We start from the raw sequence: 14,869 nt of genomic DNA on the forward strand, positions 1-14,869 counted from the left end.
ATTGCCACAGGAATAGAGCCCTCTATAGGTTCGGTTACTTGCTCCGTGTCCAGAGGGGAAAACTGATATAATTACATAGTTTCCATGCTGGAAATAGGCTTTAGGTTCACGCAGAAAGGTGGAATGACATCACAGGTCAGTGTCACTCTGACTACTCAACATGCGGCCATGGACTCATAAACCACATCCCTTTCATCCATCTCTCTTAAACCTAGTTCTCTTTGTCTAAACCTAGCTCTCTTTGTCTAAACCTAGCTTTCTTTGTCTAAACCTAGCTTTCTTTGTCTCAGTTACAGTTAAGTGCAAAGGTTTGCATAAACCTAGGACAAACTGAAAAATGCTAATAATTTAATTTATACCATCAGAACGTATAGTGTGATAGGTTTCACAATGTTCTTGTACACAAAATGGTCAAATAATGTGTTAAAATATTAATAATGGGAAAAATTTAACGTTTTTCTCTCTAATTTGATATAAAGCTCTGTCATATCCTCTGAGAAGCTTTTGATTTCTTTCTTTCTTTATTTTTAAACATATATATTGTATGTAATGGCCTGGGAAAACTCTTTTGATATTACTATGGCTACTAATTCAGGCAAAGATCAAGAAAAAGACAAAAAATCAGTTTTTTATCCCAAACCAAGATTTTCTGCCAATACCATACTTTGAAACCTCAACTTTTAGAAACCATAAATATCTTCCTGCACTAGGTCATGTTGTTTAAGGAGCCAGTTTAAAGATATAAAAAACAAAAGGTGTCTAAAACCTTGCTAGCTGAGTGAGATTTCCTCACATAGTGAATGTCATGCTTTGATCAGTTTGTTAGATAGCTATGTGCTGTAGAGAAACAGACATAAGCCTAATCAATACAGATTGTAATCAGATAGTGTTTGTCATAATGTCTGTAATGCTTCTGCACCACAGTCCCAATGGAACCTTTAGATGCAATTTTCTCCCGTTTTACTTTTAGGGTTAACCAGATTTAAAATTCTATAACATTAATTGTGGTTGAAATACATGCAAAAGGGAAACAAATTTCAGTTCCGGAAAGCCTGTAGTTTTTAAAAATGTTAAAATTTGACCATGTGCTCTGGCTACCACATGTTTTATCTCTGCTAGATGTCACACACTGCCTTCTATTTACCTTTCTATTTTTAACCAAAGGGATTGGAACAAACTATTGCACTCAACTGTACCTGTCCTCTCTTATTACTATTTTCTGCTTCCTCTGTAATTATCTGGTATTACAGGAACAAATACTGTGCTACTTCACTCGCTTTCATTTCAGTTCACAAAAGGGTTTTTGTGCATAAAAGTCGTTGGTTTTTATTTAGGGATTCACTTATCCCAATTTTCCATCTTGATACAGTCCTGGTCTCAAAGTGTATGGAGATCCGGTACTCACATTCTCAGAGTAACCGAGGCAACTGTGTGAGAGCTTCCGTTGCCAAGTTATGTGAAATGTCAGAGGAACGATGTTTGCTCTGTTTCCTTTGTTCACGTGCAAGACCTGTATCATGTCAGTCACCATTACACGCATTCACAGCATAAAATAAGTCACAGAATTGGATCAGAAAATGTGTCAAATCCATATTTTATTGGTGTGTGTGTATGTGTGCCTGTGTGTGCATGTGTAGCTTAACATTTTCCCCATACTTTATAGTTTGGCACTCATTCCCATAAACTTTAATTAAACCTACTGCCTACCTACTTGCTTCAAGCAGTTTTTCTTAAATGAAGTCATTCATAATGTATAATATGTAACAATAGTAAGCACAGTCTGAGTATTGAATCTGTACAAATGTACTGAATATGCTGAACGTCCGAGGTTTGATATCAGTATTGTATCAAAGATGGAAAAATGGGATGGGTTGAATGAAATTAAAGCAAGTGAAGCAGTGTGGCATTTTTGTTTTCATTGTTACGTGTAGCTGTTATGATGCAGTAAATAAAAGACCTCCGTGGTGTGTGAGGATGATGGTCAGTGAGCGGTGTGATTTGAGCTGCCAGGACTGGAGATGACACTGCCACTGTTCGGAATGCTAATGTCCAACTTGGCTTGTGTTTGCATGTTTCGATTTTGCTGGTTTATTCTCATTCGTTACTCCTCTATCATTTATTCTTGCCTGATGGATGTACCTGAATGAAGGTGTAGGGGCTCTCAGACACCCTTCCTGACAAACACACACACAGACACACACATGTTCTCTGTCCATGTGGTTTGCTGCTTGGTCACTGTAGACTTGACAGGAGACATAAACGTGTTGAGTGTCTGCCAGGTCATTTGTACTATCTCAGCTCTGAGACAGCAGAGACTTACTCTGCTCTGCTTTAAACTAAACAAGACTTGTCGTACTTCCTTAACATGATGGACGTTTTTTGGCTTTCCTAAACAATAGACATTTCAGTTTGAGAATACTGACTGTGCCAGGTGAGAAAGACACGACACTGTGGCAAAATCATTAATTGTGATGTACTAATGATATTAATGTTTTATCTACACCTCCCTGTCTTATATGGTTTCACACTAGATAAACCAAACAATCATTACTGATTTCTGCACACTGTTAGTGCTGTGCTCTGTAGCTATTTATATCACACAAACCTAATTGGCTTTTTTAAAGGATAATTGGCTTTTTTAAAGGATGAAACAGATTGTGAATGTGCTTGACATCCAAACTGGAGAATGAGCTATGTATTAACAAATAATATGTGGCTTAAAGCAAGGGTATAAAACTACTCAGGTAATATTTTTTGTGAGCCTTTGAAGGGCCATAAACTAAAGCTGTTCATTTTAAGGTATTATCTATTTCATTGATTAACACCAATAATCTATGCTCTAAAAGTAGAATAGAATGATTCTAGGAAAAAGAAGGACTAATAGAACCTATTTATATGTATGCACTATTAGATGCTAACATTTAGTATGCTGGTTAAATATATATACACACACAGTGCTAGTTGATTATACTAATACATTCACCAGTCTGCCATCACACCAGTCACCTGCTGTGGGGACGTCGACTAGTCGAGGCGGTGGAAAAAACAGTGAGGCAGACAGTAAACAAATGTAGGCATAAGTTAAAAAAAGCAGTCTAAATATAATATTCATACTAAAACAAATTCTCTAATCAGATGCACATTATATGAGAATACACTGAGAAATTAGGATATATTTTTAATTTTCTTTTGCCTTAATCAAAAGTTTTCACATTCATATCACTTTTTTGAAATGCACTCATCAGGTTTTGCTTTAACTATGAAGAAGAAGACTAATAGTCTTGCAGCACCTTATATAGGTTATATCTGTTTTCCAAATATCAAAAATATGTAACAGTAAGAAGAAGACTTAAGGAGAGTGTAATTGTATGCTGTATGCTAAGTCATCATACATGACTTAGTCTTCCATCTGTCTCGTCTTCTTTTTTCAACATATTTTTAGGTCTCTCCACTTGGTGATTCATTTCTGGATTTGGAGTCAATCACTGAATCATACTAAAGGCCAACACCTGAAGCATTTCTGAATCATTTTTAGAAGCAGGGTATTAAACGCAGCAGATAGATTTCCATTTTAGCCAGTGTTTCAGTACTGTGAGATGTGATGTGAGCCCTCGCATGCTGTAGAGTGACGCATGTGGAAAACAGTGCAGGTCTGCTGTGAATTCTGTATATTACTGGTCTAGAGAGAAAATACTCATTACTGAGTTCAGTACGAAGGGTCATTTCAATATAATTTTTTCAAGTGTCCGTGAGCCAAATGAAATGAGTTAGCGGGCTACATTTGCCCAAGGGCCTTGAGTTTAATAAGTGGCTTACAGGGTCATTAATCATTAATCACTATAAAATCATTACAAAAAGCAGTTGTTAAACCTTTATTTAAGGGCAGAGTTTGTAATACTACATGTAACCTACATGAGCCCATCAAAAATCTACATGAACATTTATAATGGATTATTCCAACAGACATAAGCTTTCATAAAGATTTTTTAATTAGATGTTACACCTGAGACACATAACAAAATTTTGTTGAAATATGATTGTATTTCTGGCTGATTTATGTTAGAATGTCACAACAAATGACATTGTAGCTCAGTGCACTTCTGGTATGTCAGAGTCACAGTATTGTAATGGCCTTAGGTTTTCATAAATATCTTCTATATAGTGAAACAGTGAACACGAGGCCAGGATAAAACGTGAATGACAATCTCATGGATATTCATAAAAATCTTACATGGATTAAAATGAAATTCACTGAAGGACCAGAAGAATTATGCATACCTGTCATGACATGAAGGATTTATTAAAAAAAAAAAAAAAAAGTTTTGATTCATAAAAATCCTTAGGAAAATGGAAACTTCACTATGAGTCCAATTACAGTCTCAGCACACTGAGAGGTTGCTTAGCCACATCAAGTAGTGTTGTTATGACTATAATTAGGCAGTGATTAACATTAAATGTTCTCCACATCTTTATGTTTGACCTTATCAGTCAACACACTGACCTTATTAAACATTTTAAGTGCATTCTTTAACATCTTATTAACCTCACAGAATCTTAAATGATGTTAATGAGTTACATCTGTCCTGATATACTGACATTGCCATATAGAAACTTCACTGTATTCATGTATTTTGTATTAAGAGGCTCAAAATAGTATATTTTTTTCGTTTAGTGAAGAAATGTAGTTAATTGAGCTGAATATCTAAGTATAACCTAGCTGGCATGCTCTTGTGCAAATTGCTAGACTTGGTGGAGTCAAGCTGTTGCTGGCTGATGGGCTGTGCTTATTCAGTTTGGCCTTGTAGCATATGGCTGGTTGTAAGAAGTGTGTGTGGTCTAATACTCAGGGTCTGTTTTTGCACCTGTACATGTGCACCACAACAGTCCCCGCATTACTAACTGAAATGGCTCTTGTCTTGTTCAGGCTGTACTTCAAGTACAGTCCATTATATGCTCTGCTGTGCCATATCTAATTGTGCTTACTCATATGAATCATAGGCCCTTATTTACTAAAGGTTTGTGTTTGTGTAAAAAAAAAAAAAAAAAACATTCACACGATAACACCTGCAAGATGTGCAAGCTGGTTTACTAACAGCATCTACATTGTGAACATTATGTCTTTCACATGAGCAAAATAACATTTAACAATTCCTTAATGAATTTTTTTCTTCTAAATAATGTACAAAATACAGGATGGTGATGGTGCAAATTGATTAAAATTGCACCCACAATGCAATTTACTAAGAGTGAAAGTCATTACCGGCAAAAATTAATACAACTCAATAGCAGGTATTAAATTTCAGAAGCCAGTTTCCAGCAGGTGAAGACAAAATGATATAATTTCTTAATAAGAAGGAGCTGAATGGAAATGACCAGGATGTTTCTCAAAATGATGACTTACTGGCACTGGTTTGCATTATGCTTAAGTTTCATGTTCAGTTCACTCTTCCAGGACTCTTTCTGAGATCTGAACTCACAGCCTCTACCAAGAAGATTAAGCACACGCAAAACCTCTTTTACATATTGTTTTCTCCGCCAATTTTACACATTACATCATTCTCAGAATTATTCTTTGTAAATCACCCACTACATGCCCAGTAACTGCACTCTCAATTTATCCCTTGCTCATGCAAATTAACACTCATTATTTGGGATTTTAGTCATTCTCAGAAGTGTGTGTGTCAGTTGCTCTTCTACTAATTCTCCATCTCAGTGGATTTAGTTCTGTGGAGATCTCAGAGCTTTCATAAATCATCTCTGGACCTCATGACTTCTCCTAGACTTCTGCAGTCATACAAAACTTCTTGTTAGTGGAAAAGTAGACACTTTCATAACTATATTGTATTCTAGATTTTAATCTAACTTGTTTTTCTCTGTCTGCTGGTTGAGTCAATATAGGGCATAAGCACGCTGATTAAAGGGTTTTATCTTATAAAACCTGCAAACCGAGCCTCCAATTCACATGTGGTGGCCATTGATCGCTTTCTACATTTCAGTGTAATCATTTCACCCTATAACACATTAGAACAATCCACTTAGGTGGACTTTGAACTTGCTCTTATTACAGAGCCACATTGCTGCTTAAATAGAGTTATTCTTTACTCTGCACCTGGTCAGCTGTCTGTGGAAGGGTCCAGTGGTGTTTCACAGGGAAGAAGCTATTAGACAAGGTGACAATGCAATGCTGAGGCAGAAACATTGTGGTGCTGCAATGCACATTTGCTTTTACATGCTCTTATCACAACTGGACAGCAGTGTTAAGCACAGAAAAGAGCCAAACACTATGCTACATTATTCTATCTCCCTGTAGCTGATCTCTGCTCCTCTCCAATGGGTATGTGCAGTATGTTGCATGAGCTCTCAGATTTATTCTGCTACAGAAAAATAGTAAGGCACTATCAGTGCACTGCAGTATATGGATCTCAAACCACATTGTAAGCAATTCATATCCCCACCTTACTTCTGTCTAGTCTTTGGTGATATTCAGTGATGGTCATGATACTGAATGGGAGGGTTAAAAAAATCGACTATGCTTCAGTAACTCAGCGTTAAACTTATGAAACTTATTATGTTTGAGCCTTATAGCATGGGGTCTCATCATAGGCATAAATTTACACAGGAACACACTCACTGAAAGATTTAAGTTTCAAGTCCATAATTATGCCACACTTTGTTCAATCCACACAAAAATTACGGTTCTGTCATCTTCTTGTTTTGTACTTTGATTGGAAAATGTTTGCTTAGTCTATTTACTTCTAGTTCCTCCAAAGGTAGTTATTGTATTTCCGGATGTATATTGTACATCCGTTGTTGTATTTCAAATGCGCCTTCTCAGTCACTGTTAATGATGTGTTATGGATATATCAGTGAAGCAGGCTTAAATAAAATAGCCGCAGTGCACACAAAATCTGGTATGATAGCTTGTGTGAATCTACTTATGATCTACTTAATCTTACTTACAATCATCGGTGGTGCTGCTGTTCTTGGTTCTACAAAATGCAAAAAAGTCCACTTTTAGTAGTTTGTTAACAGCATATAAGACTACGTGGCTGCCAAAATTTAAGCCTTGTTTTTTTTTTTTACCTTTGTTTTTTCCAAAAAGAGGGAGAGCTTAATTCTTGTGTATTGTGTTGTCATTGTATTGCCATTAGCTTGTACAGTGATACCTTGGGTGGAGTCAAAGAGTAGAGTGCAGCATGGCCACCTCTCAGTTATTATCAGTGCTATTGTCAGTGCATTTACCAATGTCATATTATGCACAAGTGAATGACTAGATTAATACTGCTGTGATAGACATGTTTGAATAATAAGAGAATGCCCACTACAACGTCTCTGGGAAATTTGAACGTTTATTTCATCATTGTCCAGCATTGAGGAGTAAATTCTGACTGAGTTTAGCTAGCTAAGGTGACTAAGAGTGCCATCTACCCCCACTGATCTCAATGAACAAACAAGCAAGCAAATATTAGGCAAACTTTTTTTTACATTAACACATTGGATTTCCTCAGTCTGTTATTAGCTACCTTTAGCTAATGATATTAAATCTGTTATATTACCGTACATCATATGATGATGTTAGATATTACTTTTTTGTAGCAAACAAATGCTGCTTAGGTCAGTGCTTTTTATGTCTGATGGGGATCCTACTCAGACCATACACAGACACAGGTGGCAACCAGGTCATTTTCTATGGATGTGGATTAGCATTTTGTCCCAATCTAGACTGCCCCCATTTTAAGAGGTCTGGCTACACCCTTGTTACCCTGGCATCTTGTAGTTTGGTGTCCCCTAATGCAATCTATTGCAATATGAAATCTATTGCAAAACTAAACAAAGAATAAACTAAGAATGAAAACAGACAGGACTTGATTTTTTCAGCCTTTTATAATATAAGTTTAAGTCAGCATCCACATAGCTTGCTTTTGTATTTTCAAAAAAAAAAAAAATCTTTTTACAGTTTTCACCTTTCTTTTCAAAATTTTTCTGAGTCAGCTGAATTATTTTCAATCTCAAAGGTACCTGTCTTGTCTGTTTGCTTGTATTTCTTGTATTTGTGTGTCTGTGAGAGTGTGTGTGGATGCACAATTGTATTGAACATGGGACATGTTGTTCAGCGAGCCTTATCAGCTCATTGCAGAGTTAGTAGCTGTAAGCTCCTGTAGCGTCCTAATGAATATCAGTTTGCTGACGTGCAGCACAGAGGCAGGCCATATTGAATCTTAGCATCAGGGGAGCACTGAGCTCTGGTCAAACCCTTTTCTTTTTGTCTCAGTCTCCACAGTGTGGTTCTCTGCTGTTGCTCTTAATAGCACAGACATTACAAATCTGTTAAGGCTAAATAAATGAAGAGCCTGGCATGCCTGCGGGAAAACAGCCTGCATAATGAACGGTTTGAAATGGGCACGATTGACTGTTTTGCTTCAGATAGAGTAGCCAAATTATTGTTCTTGATGTAAAACCAATTCTGCAGATCTAATAGGGTGGGTGCACAAGCTTTTTAACTGAAAAGATATTTTGAGCAGGGATGCGGTGTAATGGATCATTTGCTTCGTGAGTATTCCGTGGGTCAGATGATGACATAAAGGAAGTGTTTCAAGTGTAGTGTTAAGGCACCTGGCTAATTGATCACTTTGATTTGTTGTGTTGTTAGTCTTGAGTAAATTCAAACAGGTTCGTCAGGATTGTTGTCTCCGCTGAAACGCAAAGAAATGGATTAGAGTGAAGCCACAGGCAAACAAGGTATTACTGACGTTTAGCATAAGAACGTAGAGCTACACTTTCCTCCATCTGTCTATAAGCTCAGCTTGCGTTGCATGTGTATACTCATACTCACTGGTGAAGCATTCACTCCGTCTCTATATTAGTGCCATCACACCACAGCTGTAGGTTTTAATTCTGACTCACTCTCAGGATCACTGCTGATTTCAGTACACTTGAATGCTGTCTATACATTTAAAAGTTTGGGATTGCACAAGTGTGCTGAAACTGTTTTATACAAAGTTATAAGCACAGACGCTTTTTCTTTAAAAAAATCTTTTACAAATAAAGCAAGAAAGCAAGCATTACCAAGACTCATTGGTGAGTTTCTCCCAGTGGCCAAAAAGGTTAATACGAAATATTTATCTGGTACATTTTCAAGAATTATGAAATCTTTTGTGTCCTGATTCTTATTAAAAATTAAAATATAGTAAAACTCCTAGTGATTAAACCCCATTAACTACCAACTTATTTCTTCCAGTTTGTCAGTGCTTTTAATGTATAATCATTCACCCACATAGCAGATTCTACAGATTGATGGCTGTGATTAGGGTTAATCAAAAACTAGGGATGTGAGCCAGGGACTGAGAGAAAAAAAAGATGAGTAAATAATCATGATTATATTCTGTCATAATATTATACATCAAACCCAGCTGTAAGGAATAAAACATAACAGAGTGTGCTGTTATAGGAAAATAATCAATGTTGGGGTGGTGTCATGTGACCTGACAAGAAATAAAGTTATTGTTACCATCCTGAAGATGATTATTTTCCTATAACAGCACATCTTGAAGTGTTTTATTCCTCTTCTAACACAGAAATGTTCCAACAAATACATTTTTACATCCTCAGAGAAATCTTCACCATATGTAACCAAACTACTTTCAGAGCCATGCTGTTATTCAAATTAATCAACACCTTGTAACCAATCAGGTCTGAGAATTCAACTGTGCTGTGGTGCAATGTGTATTATAGAACAGAAGGTTTGAACAGAAGTGGAGTAAAGGTAATTTGGGTTAGGTAATAATGTCATCAGACTCCAGACTGTCTTATCTGTGGGTGACTACAGGAAATTAAATATTACAATAATGGAAGACCTCCTTTAAAGGAAATATCACAGTTAATTAAAAGGATATGATGCTAACTTAGGTTAATTACATTTTCTTTCAGTGGCATTGCCCATACACAGGACATTTTAATTACAACTTTAAAAGATGGGTTTATAATTAGGTGTGATTTTTTGTTGTTTGTTTGTTTTAGTTTTGTTTTCAGATTAAAACAGGTCCTAACATAATTTCTTATCATCTTTCCAAGAATGAGAGAATGAGTGGTAGGCAATCCAGACTATGTCCCTGGCTCTTGATAGGAAAGCATTGAGTATCTGTAAGGCATGATCTTGTTTCCATGCTTGAAATGGTGCTATAATTCCTAAGCTAGAGACTCTGCCAATTTATCGGCACGCCTTACAAGGAATTGAGAGAGCACAACCCGATGGCTGCAAAGCACTATTGAGCGAATGGTCATGCATGTAATCGTTCTTATTCTAACAGTAATCATAGCCAAATTCCCCAACAGATACCTCAGAGAGAGAATGCGAGCAAAGAATTATGAATATGATGAATTGAATTAGAGGAAAGCAATAAGGTCAGGGGATCAAGTTATATGCTATGTGCATTATGAATATAAAGATTTCAGCTTTGGCGTGTGCATCAGTTACATATTAAACTAGGGTCTCATTTTCACTACAAATAAACAGCCTTTCTCCAATTCATGTTTTTTTTATCCAGCCGTGTCCTGAGTGGCTGATAGCTAGCCAGAGTGAATATCAATGTATTAACTTGTACAGGCAAAAAAAAAAAACAGTAATGATAAGCTTATTAAAGGCATAGGATCAGCTGTGGGGATGGGCTACAGAAAACACTTGATGCCCGATTGGTTCCTGGACAGAGAGGAGGGACTGGGAGTTGAGAGAGAGAGAGAGAGAGAGAGAAAGAGAGAGGGAGAGGGAGAGGGAGAGGAGGAGGGAAAGGAGGAGGAGGTAGATAGATGGCTCAGCGCTGAATGGGAATGCCCAGTAAATGCAGCTGTCGATAATAGCACACATCAGCGGCAGCGCTGAGATCAGGAGCACAAGCTCAGTACAGAGGAGAGGAGAAGGCAGGGAAGGAGGGGAGAAAAGAGAAGTGCACCAGCACAGGGCTGAGGCTCTGAGAGACAGAAAGAAAGATTGTGCCGGCTCAGCAGAGCTCAGAGAAGAAGAGTGCGAGGAGGAGGTGAGGAAGTTGTGGGAACTCTGACACGCACTGGCTGGACACAGGTTGGCTTCTGGGCTTCATAACGAGTGATGAGCGAGTGAGTGTGAACCCGCACTGTTCCTGTGGCATCTCTTTCCGTTAGACTTTCGTTCCTGATTGGTGTGTGTGACAGACACTCTTTTGGGAGACACTTTTAGGAGCTTCTTGTCTGGCTACTCTGAGAGACATGGTAGAGTATGATCTAGCTAGCAGAGCTTCAGCCCCAGAGCATGGAGAAGTCAAGTAGTGAGGAGTCCGCTATCCACCGCAGCCCGTCTGTGGACAGTTGCGACTCTGACTTTGCCCGCGCGTCCAGCTCAGGTCGTCCGTTTGGGGGACGAGGCTTCACCGCTGGAGCTTTCTACGGCTCCACGGGGCGCAAAGAGAGCGCCGCCGACAACAAGGACAGCAACAAACAGAGCACTTCCAAAAGCAGCAAATACGTGGTCTTTTACCTGGATCTATCCTTTGTGTTCCTTTTAGAATTCAAGAAGTGCAACATGGCTAGCGGTTTCCTGTGCTGCTTGAAATATATGATGTTCCTCTTCAACCTCATCTTCTGGGTAAGTGATACCTTTTTTTTTAACCTCTCTTCATCTCTGCTCGTTTTCCTCTTTGGTGCTGAGGCACTGCTGCCGTGTGTGTGTGTGTGTGTGTGTGTGTGCGCGCGCGTGTGTGCGCGTGTTTGTGAGGCTGATCAACATTTCTCAGTTCTTTGATTCATCTCTCACTGAGATGTGTTGTAAGACAGGTTACAATGCATGTTTCTAGAAGTGAGTGCTTAGCTAGTCTGACTGTGCATTTCTCTCAGTTACATCAGGCTGACTGTGCCATGTGCTGTCATTTATGAACACACGACTATTTCTGTCTGCTACTGAGTGGAGGGCCTCTGGGAAATAAATTTCGGTCATACGTAACTTTGTGTATAGAGCGTGAAGTCTACTGACTAATCGAAACTGCAGTTGTGCTATGGTGTTCATAGTCATGAATAATCTCAGTTTATTCATAATTATGTTTTGTTTTGTTTTTTAAACAACTAGAGCTTCATTTATGCTGATATGTAATCTGCTCATAGTTAGATATTGACATATATTCCAGACAATAGCCTTGTAGTTCATTTACGATTGTTAACTTTGATTGCTACGTAAGATTTAAAACTGGAAAAAAAAAAATAAATAAATAATAATAATATAAAAATAATAATAAAAATCATGACATTAGTGACCATCAGTGCTGATCTTGGATTGATGAGAATTTATGAGAACGAGAGCAGACTGTTTGCCAGGGGGACAGTAGGCTCTGTTCTTTGTGGAAAGGCAGTCATGCATAAACATAAGCAACACACACACACCCCAGATTCTGTTTTATTCCCATGAGGGAATGAGGAATAAGCGGAAAAGGCATGTGGAGGAGTCAGTATGTGTCCATAACTCAGATCTCCAGGGGAGACAGTCAGAGTCCTGAGTCTCTCTGATACTTGGTGTGTTACTGTTGCCTGCTGGGTGCTGGGTAGTGCCCTGATTTTTGTGAGGAGGCTTCCTGTGTGCATACCTTAAATGCTATTAATAAAGTAGAGAAATGTTCCATATGATCTTTCAGATCTATGCTTACAATGTGCCTTGCGATTCTTTAAATGTCTTTTCAAGACTAACTAATAAACCAGGTTATTGTTTCTATTTCTAAGATTTTAAACAAAGAAAGAAAAATCTTCATTTTAAGCATCATTTCCCTTTGATTTATTGTTAGAAGAGTTGAGAGAAAAAATCAGCCTGTATTGCAGTTCACATTGAAAATCTAGGATTTAATGTCAGCTTAGGGTTTTTAGTAGTTTTGGATAAGTCGTATTAGTGGATTGCACAAACAGGTGGCAAAGTTGGCATAGAAAGCATATAATATATATAATATATATAAAGAAAAACTTTTTTTTTCTTTTATTCAGTCATTCATCTTCAGTAACTGCTTTAACCTGGTCAAGGTCACCGTGAATCCGGAGCCCACGAATGGGTGGGACATAGTCCATAACAGGGCACCATGAACACACACATTCACACACCCATTCAAACCTAGTGCAGTTTACACTAGCCAATCCACATTGTATCATGTGGCAGTGGGAGGAAACCAAATAACCCAGAAGAAACCCACACCCAGACCATCACACAATTTTAAAGAAAGCAAAAACACAAATACATAGTGACAACACTACTAGTTGCACAACCATGCCACCGTCTATTGTGTTTTTGCTTTCTTTAAAAAGAATTAGTAGCGTTTTTTCAGTAAAAGTGTGAGACTGAGGACATGTTTATTCATAATGGAGATAAACTGGTGTTATTTCTGTGTGAAGAAACTGTGCAAGTCTTTATGACAAAGCTAAATCTATTAACCTGACTTGTGACCAGAAACTGCCTAAATTTGGAAATTTTAAAATGACCCTGACAATAGCAGCCGAATGAGAAGTGTAAGTTTCATCGTTTCCAAAAAATATATACTTTGCCAATAGCAAAACAGAAAACAGATCTTTCTTGATTATTGCTTTGCAAATTTTCTCTGTTTGTTCAGTTGATAAATGCATCATTTAGCCTAATACATTTTTTCACCTAATAGCGCATGCAGCTGAATAGTTTATCAACTTTGCCTTTTGGAAACGTCCAACATTTTGCTTTTAAAGCCACACTAATATAAAGTTAAAGAAATTAATTAGGTGTAGAGTTTATGGCCCATTGAGGGCATTCAAAAATGCCAGTGTGGCACAGATAGAAATTGAGATTGATAACCCTGAAGTAAAGTGTGTGTGTGTGTGTGTGTGTGTGTAGTCCCAACTGATTATATCATTGTTATTCTGCCACTGTCTGTGGGAGGTGTACACCTCAGTAACCCTCCCTCAGGGAGTCTCGTCATTAAGCACAGCTTTAACTCACTTTACAGTGAAATCAGAGAGACAGAGCAGGGGTGGACAAATCATAAATTCATTAGCTAGCTCACCAGGCAAGTAAAATCTGCAGTGTGCCCAGTGCCGTGTTTTGGTTACCTAATTTACTAGACTAAAAAGTGGTAGCTAATGCAATGTAATAACATATGGTGAGCCCCATAGTTCACTAGTTAAGTGCATTAATACAGACTTACAAAGTTTTATGATGATTATCCTCTTCTAATAGACGTTTTAACGTAGTACATGCTCTTGACAAAAATTCAGCAAGTTGTTAACCAAAATTTCAGCTATTAGATGTTGTGCTCTACCCTTGCCTTACCAAATATTACACAACTCTGACCAGCTTCTTTATTTCACTTCAAGTGCAAGTTGACAGCATGTTGGGCAAGCTTTTCACCAAACTTTATTTTCCTCGGTTTCCACATACCTGTGTGTTCTTGATTCAGAAAAAATCATCTGTGCACACTAATTAATCTGACTGGCAGGTGGTGCAGTTTGGAAGAATGCACTGTAGTTGGAACATTGTGGCATGTCACATGCACGTAAACTACATTAAGTTTAAACATACATGCCAACCTTACATACTGTATGTACATGTTTTTTTTCTGGTTGTTGAACCAACTTGTCTGCCAGATCACTATGACTAACATTTAATAGCCTGGACACTAAATCTGCTTCTGCCCAGGTTACTGATTTGTCCACCCCTGCAAGGAGGGAGGGAGGAAGAGAGAGAGAGAGAGAGAGAGAGAGAGAGAGAGGGGCTGTGTCTCAGTTTTTTCTGTATCATTCAATTACACACCAGGAAACGGTAACTAGCTGTAATATGGTTGCCTCCCACTGAGCTCGCTATGTGGTTGACCCGTGCGTGTGAGTGTGTGTGTATAAATCGTAT

The 14,869-nt window shown here is 38.0% G+C and overlaps 1 protein-coding gene across 8 annotated transcripts in view; it reads left to right on the top strand.

Moving 5' to 3' along the window:
- tspan9a (tetraspanin 9a) overlaps window positions 1-14,869 on the top strand; it is a 200,005-nt gene that overhangs the window by 112,718 nt on the left and 72,418 nt on the right. For 6 of the 8 annotated variants that reach the window (XM_053235159.1, XM_053235160.1, XM_053235161.1 and 3 more), the window contains one exon: window positions 11,535-11,614. In XM_053235159.1, the coding sequence (XP_053091134.1) occupies window positions 11,552-11,614 (63 nt within the window). In that variant the 5' untranslated portion in view covers window positions 11,535-11,551. Of the gene's footprint in view, window positions 1-10,768; window positions 11,615-14,869 lie in introns of those variants that run through there. The other 2 variants (XM_053235162.1, XM_026927172.3) reach the window with 2 other exon arrangements.

Source organism: Pangasianodon hypophthalmus, chromosome 6, assembly GCF_027358585.1.
Source record: "Pangasianodon hypophthalmus isolate fPanHyp1 chromosome 6, fPanHyp1.pri, whole genome shotgun sequence".
NCBI lineage: Eukaryota > Metazoa > Chordata > Actinopteri > Siluriformes > Pangasiidae > Pangasianodon > Pangasianodon hypophthalmus.